This window comes from Crotalus tigris, unplaced genomic scaffold (assembly GCF_016545835.1).
Source record: "Crotalus tigris isolate CLP2741 ecotype Arizona unplaced genomic scaffold, ASM1654583v1 scf7180000018599.1079084, whole genome shotgun sequence".
Lineage (NCBI taxonomy): Eukaryota > Metazoa > Chordata > Lepidosauria > Squamata > Viperidae > Crotalus > Crotalus tigris.
Genome location: NW_024097097.1, coordinates 256180 through 273002, shown reverse-complemented (window position 1 = coordinate 273002; position 16823 = coordinate 256180). Strand labels below are relative to the sequence as shown.

Below are 16823 nucleotides of genomic sequence, written 5' to 3'. Positions count from 1 at the left end.
GTAAGTTGAGGACTACACAACTGGTGCAGCACCGTTTGCAGAATGGGACATTTGGCGGGCTCAGCAGGGCAGAGACAGCCTGGACAATTCCTACTGGCTTTTGAAAGCCAATAGAATTAGACTCTATTCAAGAGAGTCTATTCTATTGGCTTTCAAAAGCCAATAGAATAAAAGGGAGTAGCACAGCTAAGGAAAAGGGGGAAAAATGGCGGACTGCGTTGTTTGGCAACCCCCTTGAAATGGTCGTTTGACCCCAAATGGGGTCCCGACCCACAGGTTGAGAACCACTGATCTAAACCTTACTTGGATGACATTTTACTCACTGCTGTATATTCATTCTGTCCTTAGACTGTAAACATAGTGATAGCAAAAAGAATCCCTTTTCAACAATTCAGAGGGAGAAATAAAATCCTTTGTTGGATGCACTGTAGTTCACTTTTTAACTTAAAAAAATTCAAGAATTGAGATGGGAACCTGCACCCTCTGAGAGTCTTGTGTGTTAAGAGAGATAAGAAAGATTAGTCACTGAAACAATTCAAATAATCAAATAAAGATAATTGTGCCTTAATACATAATTCAGACAGAAGCTGTCTTAAGTCCATATTCATCCCACAGAAGAGGATATGGTAACTTGTAGAGAGGGGTTTTTCATTTCCTAATGGGGGTATTCCTGTTCGCCAGCAGGTCCAGTTTGGCCAATACAAATCAAAGGTTTTGTCCTGGTGATGTACCATACATATTACCTGAAGTGATTTGATTTTTTTCATTTCAGTAACTTCATCCTCATTTTAAAAATACATCAGGGAAATCAAGTCAGTTTTATTTAAAGAAGCTTAGGTTATTGTTCTGTCAGTTTTGCTTGTATTATTCTAACCTGCAGACATTCTCAGAAATGTGTTCTGGAATCCATGTTCCGGAAGGCAAAGAAAAAGCAAAAAAAAATTTAGAAATTTATTTCCAATTTCTGAAATTCTAAGTAGCTCACTACTGAATAGGAAAAAATTCTCAGAATTTCCCAAGTAGCCCAGGATGTAATGAAGGTATAAATGATTTGTAGCACTGTTCTGGATGTTGCACCTCCTTGGAAAAGACAGACTTTGAAAATTAAAAGTATATGCAAATGATGCGAGGACAAGAATAAAATTCCATAACTTGGTAAAAGAAATAATAGCCTTTTCATGAAAAAAAAACTATTTTACTCATTGCTTGCATCCAGGTGTCCTCTATCAGTGACATACAATGTCCAGTAATATAAAGCAATGAGTAAAGGAATATGCATTAGTTCAGAGAAGTATGCATCTTATGAATCCTTTTGCAATAAAAAATGGCGATATAGATAAAGAGAACTAATCTTGGTGGTATCCAGGCTAGCAGAAGAGTAAGATGCTGCTGAACGGAACTTCATGTTGTAATTTCCATCTTTAGTACAATTGGCTAATGATGATAGATTAAATCTTGTATTTACAGTTAGACTTTTATATAGTTTGCCCAAACTTTAACCTTGAAACATGTTTTAATTATGAAAGCAGTGATGATTCTTTGCCTTAGAAGCTAATTATTAAAGAGGCAAGTAGAAATGTAATATATTTTTATAATAGGGTGAGTCATTAACATATTTTCTGAATAGACCAGCATATTAAACCTATGAATATAGAGCACATGCATATCACAGAGTTTCCTCTGGAGTCAATTCATGCATATTTGAAATTGATTAATATAGCATATTGAAGTATAGAACAGAAAAAGAACACAACATCACAGCTGAGCTCCATGAGAAAACACAATTCTCCACATATAACTTTCAAATTATTTTTTAATATTACTTGCCTGTTTTTCCCTAAATTAAAAACCCAAGACACATTAGTTCAAATCATTACAGGCAGAAGACCTATTTTAAAGAATTAAATCAGGGAATGGAATATTTTAAAAAAACAACTTCAGCTTTACTGTATAACTGACCCTCCTTCTTCCATAAAAATAGCACTGAATGAAGACAAATTTAAATTGGTTTCTTAAATTTGTTATTTATTTCTTCTGTGTTATTTCCATAACTGTTCTAACTTATTTTTAGTATGACAAACTGCACCAATATACACTGAAAGAAACAAACGAAAGGAAAATAAGTGACTTTGTTCCCCCAAAGGCTATGTTTTCAATGCAAAAAATGATTGAAATTGCTCAGTCATAATTCTTATATGGATGTTTCGATCTCTGCAAAGAAATGGACAGATAAGTGGTCATTCATTATGCTCTGTTCCTCAGATGATATTATGTTTCAGTGGATCTAAAACCTTTGGTAGGAGATGAATGTTGACTTTTATCTGCAATTTTTATAAGAAGCAACATGAAAAGATTTGAAGGTGTGAAAAGAGAAGCAAATTAATCCGTGAGCTCATATGCAATGTTACATAACACTACATTGATATAAATAAGTGAATTTCTGTAAAGGCGTGGAATATATTGTATAATGTTCAGCTGCTGGTTTAGGCATGAAGGTGTATCACTAAGGAATTCATGTAATTGGTATTTCAAACTATACACTTCTGGAACTGGCAGAGTTTGTTATATAAATTCCAGATGCCTAAAAATTATAGACATTTGACTGTGAGCTGCTGGTTTTTATCCATTACTGTTTTGATGATCTGAAAAGTACACATATGAAATAACAAAAAACCCATTCAAATGCATAATAGATTTCTTTTGCACCCCTAATGCTCAGTATGATCCACTTTTATTAAAATTATTGCGATTTTGTCATTACACTAATGGAAGGTACAACACCAAGACAGTGGAGTTTTTATGTAATACCACTACTTAACTATTGGAAATCACAGGGGGATGAGATTAAGTTAATTGCTAGGTTTTTATATTATGGTTAGCTACAATGTAGTTTGATTGTCAATTGGGCTAATAGCTAAACCATGGCTTGTTTTAAAAAAGTAAACTATAGGTTAGAATCAAGATTGTTTTGGGTTTATAGAGTATAATTGTGGCTTAGTGTTGAGTCATATTATCATGGTTACTTATAATTTCCTGTCTTATTCCTGGTCTGGTTTTATGTCATGCCCAGGGCTTTACAGAACTATGAAAAGAAAAGAAAAACAAATCAAGAATTGGCCAAACAAATGCTGATATTTTGCTTTTGCCTTATTCAACAAACTGTGGTTAAATAAACATAGCTTAGTTCAAAATGTAAATTCAGAATGTAAAGACATGTAATACAGTACATCTCTGGAAATTACACCCTTTAAATTACTATCTCGTGATCATTAAAATCTTTGCAAATCAGTAAAATAAAACTCCTTTAAATACTGACTACTTACCTTAGTTACTCCCATGGAAAGGAAATGATTGTTCGCTATGAAAAGAGGTTTAGGAAGGTGTTTACATGTTAAATCACTTGAGTGAAAGTAATTAGAATGTGATGCAGAGCTTCATTTTCTTGCAGGGAAATAAGTGAGCTTCATTTTGTCTTGGAACGTGTCTTTTGCAATCAGTATTTGTCAAGGCTACGATTTCTTTGTGTAACAAGTAAATAATAAAATAAATGTTAAACCTTCTAGCAGCCTTTTTGTTTAATTCACAAGGGCACAGTAAAGTATAAAGCAAAGCACTGCATCATTAGTATGAGTTGCTGAGCATTATCAGCATTATAGATTATATAGCTGCTGGTGATGTATAGGACAACCTTGAAATTAGTCTGTTGGTAGTAGATTTGTTGAAAAAATGATCATTTAAGTATATTTTTTGATGGAATCAGAAAAAAAAACCTGTATCCAAGTTAGTTAAAAATGGTATGCATAGATAGGTAATTGCCTAGGAGAATTAAATCTGTATCTTCCATTTCCTAGAAATGTAATCAAAATCTGTCAATGGAGAACTTCTTAGTTTATCACCTGTTATGTGGCAAAGCTGTAAAGGCATTTCGAACTCACCTCACTACTTTGCAGCAGTTGGGTTGAGACAGAGTTGATAGCTGGAGATTTGTAAACATGGTTGATCCTCCTAAGAAAGCTTTGTGTTCAATGATAATCCTGCTGCTGGATAATTGCTGAAGGAAAAGAGCATTTCTCATTAGACTATTAGCACAAAAGCTGACTTCCACCCTAATGCATGTAGCCTCATGTGAACATGAACATCTGTTCATTTTAAAAGGGCATTTCCATAGCAGAATTTTAAAGAGATCATGCTTTACAGCAGGGGTTCTCAACCTTGGCAACTTTAAGACTTGTGGACTTCAACTCCCTGGCTGGCTGAGGAATTCTGGGAGTTGAAGTCCACAAGTCTTAAAGTTGCCAAGGTTGAGAACCCCTGCTTTACAGGCATCCCCTTGATACAGTCCAATACTATTATAGGTGGCACTTTGCGATATAACAGTGTAGGCAATGAGCAAACAGCCTGGGTAAAAGTGTTCAATGCATTTGGAAAGAACTGACAGTTATTCATACAACTAGAAGCATGGAGATTTACTGATATGTGCTTATGTAGCTTGCTAAATTTGTAGAGAGTGCAGGAATTCTGTTGCTGAAAATAGTGTCTCACAAAAAAGTGACAATGATCAGGAAGGAAGAAGCTCACTGTGAGTGCTTATTTGCTAAGACAACACTGGAAAGGATAACTGAAGGCAATTCAGAAACAAATACTGAGATAAATTAATTACTCGACTCGTTTAGAAAATTATTTTTAAAAGTATGTAATGACTGTAAAAAACTATAACGTGGATTCCTGTCATTAACTTCTATCTTTTTTTTTTAGTCTTCATTACTGTTCAACTCAATTCAAGTCCTGTCCATTCATTTCCAAAAGCTATTCATTTCCAAAAGATCATGCTCTTAGTGTAGGGTAGCAGTTTGTGCATATGTTATCAAATAAAAATGCTACATCTGAACATGTGCATGGGCAAATGATAACATTGCCTGGCTATCTTTGCCCACAAGCATCTCGTACCTGTGCAATGCCCATTTGGAGGTGCAAGTCACAGTACAAAATCAGTCATGTTCAACCTTACATTCTACTGGCTTGTAACTTTCATGACTCTAAGGCAGGGGTCCCCAAACTTGGCAATTTGAAGACTCGTGGACTTCAATTCTCAGAATTCCTCAGCCAGCATGGCTGGCTGAAGAATTCTGGAAGTTGAAGTCCACAAATCTTCAAGTTGCCAAGTTTGGAGACCCCTACTCTAAGGCTAGCAGGGACAAAGTGTTTGGGCTTGGTGAACATATAATTCACATTTGAAGAGTACTAGTTCGGGAAAGACAGAGACATTTCTACAAGAACTAGTGGACACATATAGGAGTGTTCCATGATCTTTACCTCTCTCCATTGTTAATTTACTTTCCTTATGCACACTAGCAGATTTATACATCTGATTCAGCAAAATGGTTGAATCAGTGGCTAGAACTGGTGCCAATAAACGGAAGCTTAATAAGAGGAAGGTAAGAGGGCCATTCAAGAGATTCAAATTCTTTTGAATCAATCATGCTCCCTTTAAAATATTAAGGTTGCAGACTGGGAGCGCTCAGAGATTTAGATATTACTGAAGGTTTGCCAGAGCATCTTTCACCAGGTACAGCCTCTTCTGGATATAGACTGGCCACAGCTAACTTCTGTTGAGATATTTTCTGCAAGTTAAGGTTAGGATTCCTTTTTGGACAACTTTGTCCAGAAACTGCTGAGCTAGTGGGGACCAACTGGTGAGAGCAATCTTGCCCAGGTCTAGATTGAAAACATCAGTTCCTTACCTGTTAACATGACTTGAAATCTAGACATTTTTTTAGTCCACATGTTTTCTCAGCCTGGCTGTACATTGGTTTCCCGATGGTTTCTCCCCATGGGCTTTTGTCATCCATGGTAAGGTCAGTGGGAAATGGGAATAGGGCCTCCATAATTTTAGCATCACTTATGGACTACTCCCATTCCTAAAAACATCTATTGGTTCCAATTTTAATTTTGCTTGAACTATGTTTTGTGTTTGTATGAATTTATAAGAAAGTTTTATTCAATGGTTTTTGTAGTGCCATCAGAAAGCTTAAAGCAGGATGTTCATAATTTGCCTGTTGTAGCTTTCAGAAATTTCCTGAGACCTGACGCTCCACAGAACTTTGGGGGACAGTGGCATTGGTAAAAAGCAAACATTTCATTATGCACAAGTAAAATGCTTTCCACTAGTGCCAAGTTACCATTTGAAAGAACCCATTGTATTTATTAGGTTTTTATATGTTGTTGTGTGGATATGTGTGCCTTAAAAGTCAATAGTGTAATAAAGATAAAGTTCTAAACAGCTTTCTTTATTTGATATCTTTAACTCATTCTAAGATGCTATTCTATGTGTGCTGGTTCACTCTTGGTTTAGGGATTTTTATTTTAAGTGATTTCTGTACATAAGCTTGAACATAACCGAAGGTGACATAAATATTGCAGAAATATGTCTATCCATCCATCTGAAGGATAAAATAGATTGGTACTCATGAAAATTCATGCCATATGATTAATCATTTAGTCACTGTCCTTCGGCCTCAGTCTGTAACTAAGTAAGATGATTACCGTTCAGGGCTGTTAAATTTGTCTTAGAGAATAGCCACAGATGCATACAATTTGGCATGAGGTATATGCATGCTTAGCTCGAGGGAATGACAGATCTTTTATATGATGTACTCGTATGGCAAGATAATAAAACAACTCATCTCAATAAATTTTATAGAAGATTACTGATCAAATAGTAATCAGTTGCTTACATGCAACATGTCATCTTGGTAAGCAACAGTAATATATTGAATTAAGCTGTCAATATACATAAATACAGTGATTTGTTAAGCATCTAAGTAAGTTAAATGTCTTCATTTTGCCCTTTTTTAGGGAGTCACAGCTTTGCTATTGCTGAAAGTGGGTGACTTGGTCATTGGCACTGGAGCTGGAATCTTAGCTGTTTGCTCGGGATCCAAGTACAAAATAATCAAGTGAGTTTCTGAATTTTCTTGGGCAAGGACATTGTTATGCAAAAGGTACCTACAATGAGGAGAATGGATTATTTTGAGTCCATGGAGAGATCCGTAGGTGTATGAGCCCCCTTATCCAAAGCCTTGATAGGCTTATGATGATATACAAACAGAGAGAAGAAGGGCATTCTCCTCCTTCCCTTTGCCACTTTTTAAAAATGTCCCTTCCAAAGAAATTGTGCATAGTAGTTTCAGGGTTAACATACATTCTTTTTCCCTGCCCCAAGTCAGTGATGTGTGGGATCTAAAGCACATTTCAGCCCCACTCCCTTTATGTTTTTGTTGATGTCAGAACTGTAAGATACAGCTGCCATAGGGTCTAAGATGAAATACATTAGATTTATCTGTCTGGGGGAAAGGGAGGCTTGATCTTTCCCAGGGTACCTGGGACACTCTTCAACAACAGAGGACTGCAATTTTGGAGACATACAGGCCAAAAAAAATAAACCAAAGCTCACAGCATGATATAATTGCTAATTTAATGTGATGTCTTTCAGCTCAACAATTCAACTCTGAAGTACCAATTTAAAATGCATGGAGGCTAATCGTGCAATAAATAAAGCAATCTCAGTGAATAGATTATTTAAAATATTAGCAGTTCTTTCCTGAGCTTTCTTTTTTAATTCATGAATTAGTATTAATAAAAGAGGGGGAAAATCCACACTGTGATAATTACACTTTAACCTTTAGATTTAAAAGTAAGAGTGTATTTGCACAATGGTTAGAATGCAATATTGCAGGCTAATTCTGCCGACTGCTAGCAATTCGATTCTCACTGGCTCAAGGTTGACTCAGCCTTCCATCCTTCTGAGGTCGGTAAAATGAGGACCCAGCTTGTTGGAGGCAATATGCTGACTCTTTAAACTGCTTAGAGAGGGCTGTAAAGCAGGGGTCCCCAACCCCTGGTCTGTGGACCGGTACTGGGCTACGGCATGCCAGCAACTGGTCCACACATACAAGCCAAGCCCCATCCGGGGATGTAGGCAGCACACAAAACCACGCACTCTCCAGTCCATGGAAAAACCTTTCTCCATGGTCCTGGTGCCCAAAAGGTTGGGAATCTCTGCTGTAAAGTACTACGGAGTGGTATATACCATAAGTCTATTTCTGGATTGCTGAGATTGCTAAGATTGGCTATCACTGAAGGGAGAAAAGTTGTAAAAAGAAAAAACCCTAAGAAGTAGGTAAAATTGAGTCATCAGAAACCCATTTATCTTTTGTGCAAAACTTTCATTTTTGTTTTACAGAAAAGTTCAGTTAGAAGGTGCTATCACTTCTATCACACCACGAGGCCAGGGCCACCAATTTTTTGTGGGCACAAATGAGTCACAGATTTACCGATTCTCATATTCTGACTTTAAGGATGAGCTCATAGCCACTTGCCATAATGAGGCTATCAATGATATAATTTTCCCATAGTAAGTATAAGTCAAATAATTTTTTTCTCCTGTTCAAATGGAAATGTATCGTAGTTGTAATAGTTTTCAGCTAGGAGGGTAAGGATGTGCTTAAATAATCCTTCCTCTTAATTTACAAGAAAAAATAATAATTGGAATTAACTAGCTAGTGAACTTTAGCCATTTGGAGACTCTAGTTCAGCGGTTCTCAACCTATGGGTCGTGACCCCATTTGGAGTCGATCGACCATTTTATGGGGGTCACAAAACAACGCAATCCGCCATTTCCCCCCCAGGGGGCGGTGCCGCGCATGCACGCCGTGCATGGGGCCGCCGCCGCGCACGTGCGCCACGCATGGGGCGCCACCGCGCATGTGCGCCGCGCATGGGGGCGCCGCCGCGCATGCGCAGCACATCCGTGTGACAGGGGTCACCGTCACACGAAGATTGAGAACCGCTGCTCTAGCTATTTGGAAGATGCAAGAACCAGAGAAAACTATAAAATTTGTTGTATTGTCTGATGCTTTTGTAGTTTTTTCACTTTTCAATGATTACAGTATTCTGCTTTTGGTATCTGTTCACATAAATTCTGCCAGTAAAATATTCAGAACTGATATTATGCAAACTTATCTTTCACATTTATTTTGATGATATTTGAACAGATGTGTGTAATAAAGAAAATAAAATTGTTTTCCCAGGAGAAATATAAATATGTTTTTTTTAAATCCAAAAACAGTCTTCACATATATGATTAGTGTTTTCCCCCCAAACCATCCTCATATTCATGGAATCAAATAGGATCTCAGTACTTTGAGTTAAATATGTTTTATTAAAAAGCAAGGTGAATTATAAAGAAATACAATGGATAATCAAGGAATGAAAAAATAACATGAATGTGAAAAAGACACATTTTGCTGGCCGCCTTCTATAAAACTCCCTTTAAATCTGTCTTACTTTTTGACTTCAAATATTTTGAACTATCAGTATGCTTCTGTTTTCTTACTTTATGTAAAATTTGACATATTCTTCAAACGATTCCAGTTCTACAACTAAATCTATAGGCAGTGTTGAGAAATATATGTATACTTATGTCTCAATATTTTTTTTTATCTTGCATGATCCCCAAAATAATTTGGGATGTATCTTTCCAAAGATCAAATTCATTTAGATCAAAATATTAAATTTCCTCATTTTTTTTCTAAACAACATGTGGATGATCCTTACAGCTGCAGTTTTTACTAATTTACTTTGTGAATGTATTTACGTATTTTGTGCCCAGAGTCATTTGATTGAGTTGGGTGACTATAGAATTTGAATAAACAAATAAAAATAAATAAATGACAAACTGACTTATTCCAGAGTAGACCAGAACTGTCTGTATCTAGCAGTACTTCAGTCTTCCTATAGAATAAGAGGAAGGGAAGGAGAAATGTGGGTCTAATTTGCAACATTCTGTTTGCAACATTTTTATAGTCTAACTCATTAAAGCATAGTTCTAGCCTCCTTGTCGAGACTGCTTCCTGATCAGGACAACTTCAGAAGGCTAACAGTACTGCATCCTTTGCCTTCCAGGATCAAAATTTGTGACATTTACCTTGCTATTAATTTCTAAATTATTATGAGAGTATTCTTTGGCTCCAAGTATATTAAAAGGAACCAGATTTCATTCCTCAAATTAAAGCAGTTTTAAAGCAGCTAATATACAGATATCAGTTGCTTTAAATACGATTATGGAATTCATATTATAGCTGAAATCAAATTTTTCAAGTTTCTTCTGAAAAGAAGAATTTTCAAAAATTCTAAGTAAAAATCAGGTAAAAATCCAGTGACTTTGTTGTAACAAGAGTTATTGTAATTTTAATCTGTTGTAATTTACTTATTGAGATTCAGTAACAAATTGCAAAAATGTAGCAGCAGCAATAGCCAGGTCTGTGCCTTCAAAGTTTTGTTTTTTTGTACCCTGTAGTGGTACATCTGACTTGTTTGCCACATGTTCCAAGAATGATATTCGTGTATGGTATACACCTGAAAATAAGGAGCTGCTGCGGATTACGGTCCCCAACATGACTTGTCACGCCATAGATTTCATGAGGGATGGCAAAAGCATCATTTCAGGTGAAAGCATTTTAGAATGTCTGGCTTACTGGAAGGATTGTATCAATCATGAATTCTTCTGTTTTAAGTAGTCATTTTATCGCTTACCAAAACTATTAAGGCCATTTGCTAAGTTCTTAGAGTACTAAAAAATGCTTTGGCTGCATTTAGAGAAGGCAAGGTGGCAGGATAGGGATAAACAACTACATTGAATTGTAACTCTCAATTTCATCATTTGGCATTGTGAACTAATGAATCCCTGCTGGCTTATGCTGTACAGCTTTGTTCAATTAAATAGAAAATGCTGAGGCTCACCTCATGATAAGAGATAAAATATGCTCTATCCATCATCTACTGTACCTATTTTTCTTAAAAGGAATAGGTTCTTCAAATTAACCTGCTCTTGAGACTGAACAATCAGCTGTACTGACCACTGAGTTACAGAAATCTTACTTTAGGAGGGAGAAAAAAAAGAGATATACTGCTCTTAGCAAACTCCTTTTATTTTGTGTTAGCTTGGAATGATGGAAAAATCCGTGCCTTCACCCCGGAAACTGGGCGGTTGATGTACGTGGTTGAGCATGCTCATAGTATGGGTGTGACAGCTGTGGCTACCACAAGTGACTGCAAAAGAATAATCAGTGGAGGTGGTGAAGGTCAGGTAAAGAGCCCCCCAACTTGATGTGCCTTGCAGATTTCATCAACAAGTATGTCTTTATGCTCTGAATATAATATTAAATGATAATTCAGCCATGCTAGATAGAACCTGAGTAGTGATATTACTAAACATATTTCTATGCTGTTGCAATAAAAAATAGCAATTGGCTGGTCACATAGATAAATACCAAGTATAGCATTTTCTTTAAAAGAGAATGAAAGGTATATGTTAATGTTTAATGTTAATGTTTAACAATAATTGATTTATATTTATATGCCACAAATCACAATCCACAAATCCCAAAAATCTATGAACTGCAAGATCCTTCAAATACCATTTTGGCATGAATGCTAAATAATGTTTCTATCAGGTGAGAGTATGGGAAGTTGGGAAGGAAACACGCAAACTAGAAGAAGTAATGAAGGAACACATATCTGCTATTTCTTGCATCAAGATAAAGAAGAATAATCAGGAGTGTGTCACAGCCAGCACTGATGGAACATGCATTATCTGGGATCTTGTGTAAGATCACTTTTGCATAGAAGTATGGCTCAGTTATACTACTGAGTTAAATTCTTTTTTCATAGAATGAATAATTGGATCACAGACAGATGCCAGACTTGGGTATATTGTGCGAAAAAAGCAGACAGTCCCTATGCTTTCATATGTATTAGAAACTTAGAGACTTAATTCTTTGCTTCATCACAGATCAGTAGTAAATACAAAGTTGCTTTGAAAGACTGATTCCTGAATGAATCCATGCAATGTTCCTAAATATTTGTTCAACTTCTCAGATTAGGGTACAGTTGTGGCTCTCCAGAGGGTCCCCCAAATACTAATCAAGGCTAACTCTATTTAGCTTTTAGATTAGTCAAGATATTGATTTTAGATTAGGGTTTGTTTTTGTTTTTTTTGGCTGAGGCAAAAATAGTAGAGCAGCTCCTAAAAAACAAGAGTTATTGGTAAGGTATTTAGTTAAATGTCAATTCAAAAGCTGATTTTTTTTCCCTAGCCACTTCATGAGACGGCAGATGATATTGGCCAATACTTTATTCAAATGTGTATGCTATCACCCTGATGAACATCAGCTTATCACAAGTGGCACAGATAGGAAGGTAAGCATCCATCCATCCATCCATTCATTCATTCATTCTCTATACTGCTGCAATCCAAGAAGCTTTTGGCAGTCTGGAATCTATTGGAGCTGGCTGGCTATAACAAATTTGAATAAATAACAAATCACACCTAGTTGTATGACTCCAATTACTGTAATTAATTATTGTAGAAAAGTAGTGTTCGATAGCTTTCCTTTATTCAATTCTATTCTGGATTCTAGATTGGTTACTGGGAAGTATTTGATGGATCCCCAATCAGAGAATTAGAGGGCTCCCTTTCTGGTTCTATCAATGGAATGGATATTACAACAGATGGAATGTATTTTGTGACTGGTAAGCTGTTTTTTTTTTTAAAAAAAAAACAACAACCAATAATTTAGAATATATTTTATCTCTCCCTCCTGGTAGAGTCTCTCCTTCTCACATTAAACATAAAATGAGAACATGGAATGGAGGCCATCCAAAGAAAACACCGTTGGCTGACTGGAGACCAAAACTGAAACTTTCTCTACCATATCTTACTACCAGTACTACTACTACCAATAATAATAATAATAATAATAATAATAATAATAATAATAATAATAATAATAATAATAATAATAAAGTTGGAAGGGTCCTTAGAGGTATCTAGTCCAACCCCCTGCTTAGGCAGGAAACACTATACCATTTGAGACAAATGGCTGTCCAGTCTCTTCTTAAAAACTTCAAGTGTTGGAGCATTCACAACTTCCACTGATTAATTGTTCTAACTGTCAGAAAATTTCTCCTTATTTCTAGGTTGTTTCTCTCCTTGATTAGTTTCCATCCATCGCTTCTTGTCCTGCCTTCAGGTGCTTTGGAGAATAGCTTGACTCCCTCTTCTTTGTGGCAGCCCCTGAGATATTGGAACACTGCTATCATGTCACCCCTCGTCCTTCTCTTCATTAGACTAGACCAGTAGTTTTCAACCTGTGGGTCGGGACCCCATTTGGGGTCGAACGACCATTTCACGGGGGTCGCCAAACAACACAGTTCGCCATTTTTTCCCCCTTTTCCTTAGCTGTGCTACTCCCTTTTATTCTATTGGCTTTTGAAAGCCAATAGAATAGACTCTCTTGAATAGAGTCTAATTCTATTGGCTTTCAAAAGCCAATAGGAATTGTCCAGGCTGTCTCTGCCCTGCTGAGCTTGCCAAAGGTCCCATTCTGCAAACGGTGCTGCATCAGTTGAGTAGTCCTCGACTTATGACCGGTTGAGTAGTCCTCGACTTACAACCGGTTGGGGGTCGCGGCATTAAAAAGGTTGAGAACCACTGGACTAGACGTACCCAATTCCAGCAGCTGTTCCTTATATTTTAGCCTCCAGTCCCCTGATCATCTTTGTTGCTCTTCTCTGTACTCTTTCTAAAGTGTCAACATCTTTTTTACATCGTGGTGACCAAAACTGGATTCAGTATTCCAAATGTGGCCTTACCAAGGCATTGTAAAGTGGTATTAACATTTCACATGATCTTTATTCTATCCCTCGGTTAATGCAGCCTAGCACTGTGTTGGCTTTTTTGGCAGCTGCGGCACACTGCTGGCTCATATTTAAGCAATTGTCCACTAGGACTCCAAGATCCCTCTCATAATTGCTACTATTGAGCAAGGTACATCTATACTATACCTGTGCATTTGGTTTTTCTTGCCAAAATGTAGAACCTTACTTTTTTCACCATTGAATTTCATTTTGTTAGATAGTGCCCAATGTTGAAGTCTATCAAGATTTTTCTGTATCTTAAGCCTATCTTCTGGAGTGTTGGCTATTCCTGCCAGCTTGGTGTAGTCTGCAAATTTGATGAGTTCCCCATCTATCCCCTCATCCAAATAATTGAGGAAGATGTTGAAGAGCACTGGGCCCAGAACAGAGCCCTAGGGCACCCCACTACGCACTTCCCTCCATATAGATGCAGTTCCATTGAGGACCACACGCTGAGTATGGCCGGTCAGCCAGCTACAAATCCATCTGGTGGTGATGCTGTCTAACCCAAATTTTTCTAACTTATCAAATAGTAGGTTGTGGTCTACTTATCAAATGCCTTACTGAAGTCCAAGTAAATTATATCCATAGCATTCCTCTGGTCCACTAATTTTGTCACCTGGTCAAAGAATGCAATAAGATTTGTCTGGCATGATCCGTTTTTGACAAATCTTGCTGCTAATTATAGTTCTCTGCTACTAAGCAGACTGTTGACAGTTGTCTCTTCTTTATACTACAGGAGGTGATGACCATCTAGTAAAAGTGTGGGATTATAATGAAGGTGAAGTGATTTCTGTTGGGATTGGTCACAGTGGCAGCATAACCCGCCTGAAGATCTGTCCTAACAATAAATTAATTGTGAGTGTGAGTGCTGATGGTGCTATCCTTTGTTGGAAATATCCTTACATTTGTAATCCTTAAAAATATTTGCAACTTCTATTGTTTTTTTTTAAAGTCACTTTTAAATAATTGTTGAACTTGATACTGTTTTTTAAAAGGTTTGTTTCTTTTAAGAACTTCATTAATTTGTCTGTTCAGAAGTGAATTAGTCTGAAAAAAAAACCTGTTTATTATTACCATTGTTTTTATTGGTTTCAATTATTTAATTATATGGTATTTTGGTATATTTGTAATATGTTTATAATGTATGATGTCTGAAATGTCAGTTAATGTATATTGTCATACTCCCTCCTTCACAATGAATTAGAAGTTGCACAAATCTATTGTGAAAACATCCTTAAATCTCATTTATTAAAAAGGCAAAAGACTTGGAATCATAAAAGCTTTACATTTGGAACAGGTTTGAATATATATTGATTCAATGATGCAGTGCTTCAATGATTGTGAATCCCAACTGTCTCTGTCCAGAGAGGAATATTTAAAAATCCCTCTAGTGAGTTAGGTCTTCAGTTCCCCCAGTTATAGTTCAGCCAGGGGTCTTTCACAGACCTATAACCAGCCTCTTGCACACATGCTTGTGTTGCATTGTACAACTCTTTCTCCAGGCAAGTCTCTATTCTGTATTTTCCCTCATCTCCAATAAATAGGAGTAAAGTAGCAGGATGTACCTGTTCAATTGTTATTTCATTCTCCCACTCAAAATATAAAAAAAATACTGGAAAACAGTGCAAGATGAGGTGCTGGAAACAAATTCCAATGTGCCCTTATTTTGGATGGGGGAAAAATTCTTGACATTTCCCCAGTCAAGTGCCAAATACTCTGTCATAGTTCCGATAGATGAGACCAGTAAAAGAACTTCAAGGCAAGAATTCTTCCTTAAAGAATATTTTATTTGGAAACAAAATATCGGCACTCACATAGTTGAACCCAAAAATGAGATTCCCTTCCCCCAGGTACAAAGTAACAAGTTGAAATTCCCATCCCACAATTGCTATCATAAATCACATTCCACAATTAACACAAGACAGGGCTTTTCTCACCGGCCTCTCAGCCGCCAAATCTTATCAAATCATGTCCTTGAGTTCTCACACTTCTACATTGTTATGGCTAGCTAAACCCTCAAGCATTCATCTCATCCCCCTTCTACATCTGAACTCCAAAAGAATAGAAAAAGCACGTTGGAAGCAAAAATAAAAATGGCTGCTGATTCTCAGGTGTCAGAGTGACGACATCCATTGTCACAGCGTTGACATACTCTCTATGAGGGGGCTAACATTTACCTGCAAATATGATTTAAGCTTAACTAATTCAAAGGTTTTGTCTTCAGTGGTATAATTAAGTAAGCAAAGCTCTGAAGGGTCTTACTATTTTATATGGGGTGAAAGACTACGAACCTGTCATTTTTAACATATACTACTTTGGCTGCTTGCTGTGCCATTTCCAGTTACAAAGGAGCATCTATACGACATTCAGTAGCATGCTTCTGAAGAGTTCTCCTGGATAATCTATTATCTTCCACATCACACCCATTAACTGTCATAGTGGGGGAGTTGCAAATTAATCGTTCTGATCTGTGAAAGTATAAGAAACAGCTTTTATTTAATTTCTTTAAAACAAAAGATGTTCCTGAAAACTTTCTCTCGATTCAGAAGGCAGTGTTTTAAAATAAATTTCTTAACAGACATAAGCTGTATTTGCCTTGATTTTTCTTTATTCTGCCTTCTGCAACTCTTGGATCATTGATATAATGGGTGGACTTATGACCATCAGGAGGGAGGAATCACTTTATTTTTCCTCATATGAAGAATGATCTAGGCCTTAGGCAAGGCGCTGCACTGTATTCTAAGAGAGAAGGGAGGATATAGGTGAGAACTTTTGAATCCTCTTCTTGACATCTAGACATTTTGACATCCTCTTGACATCTTGACAGTTGTCTTCTTGACATCTTGACAGCTAGATGTCAAAGTAAAGAAAGCTAACTTCCTTCATTTGACGTGCTACTTTGCCATTTGAAAGGCTTAATCTCTCACTGAAGGGCGATAAGGAATTCTGTCATTTAGTGAGGTTTTCCTGTAATTCTAGTGGCTTATGGATAGAAGCTTCTTCATTCAGAGTCAAAAGCAGTCTACTTGAATGGCAAATTTCAGAAAAGGTGTTATTTTCCT

General features: G+C 36.7%; 1 protein-coding gene across 1 annotated transcript in view; it reads left to right on the top strand.

The window, feature by feature from the left end:
- The window catches only part of CFAP52 (cilia and flagella associated protein 52), a 29264-nt gene extending 12924 nt beyond the window's left edge, over window positions 1-16340 (top strand). The window contains exons 7-14 of the mRNA XM_039355091.1: window positions 6856-6956; window positions 8243-8413; window positions 10358-10506; window positions 11001-11146; window positions 11514-11665; window positions 12156-12258; window positions 12480-12591; window positions 14498-16340. Coding sequence (XP_039211025.1) covers window positions 6856-6956; window positions 8243-8413; window positions 10358-10506; window positions 11001-11146; window positions 11514-11665; window positions 12156-12258; window positions 12480-12591; window positions 14498-14679 — 1116 coding nt within the window. The 3' untranslated portion in view covers window positions 14680-16340. The remainder of the gene's footprint in view (window positions 1-6855; window positions 6957-8242; window positions 8414-10357; window positions 10507-11000; window positions 11147-11513; window positions 11666-12155; window positions 12259-12479; window positions 12592-14497) is intronic.
- Window positions 16341-16823: the final 483 nt, after the last annotated feature.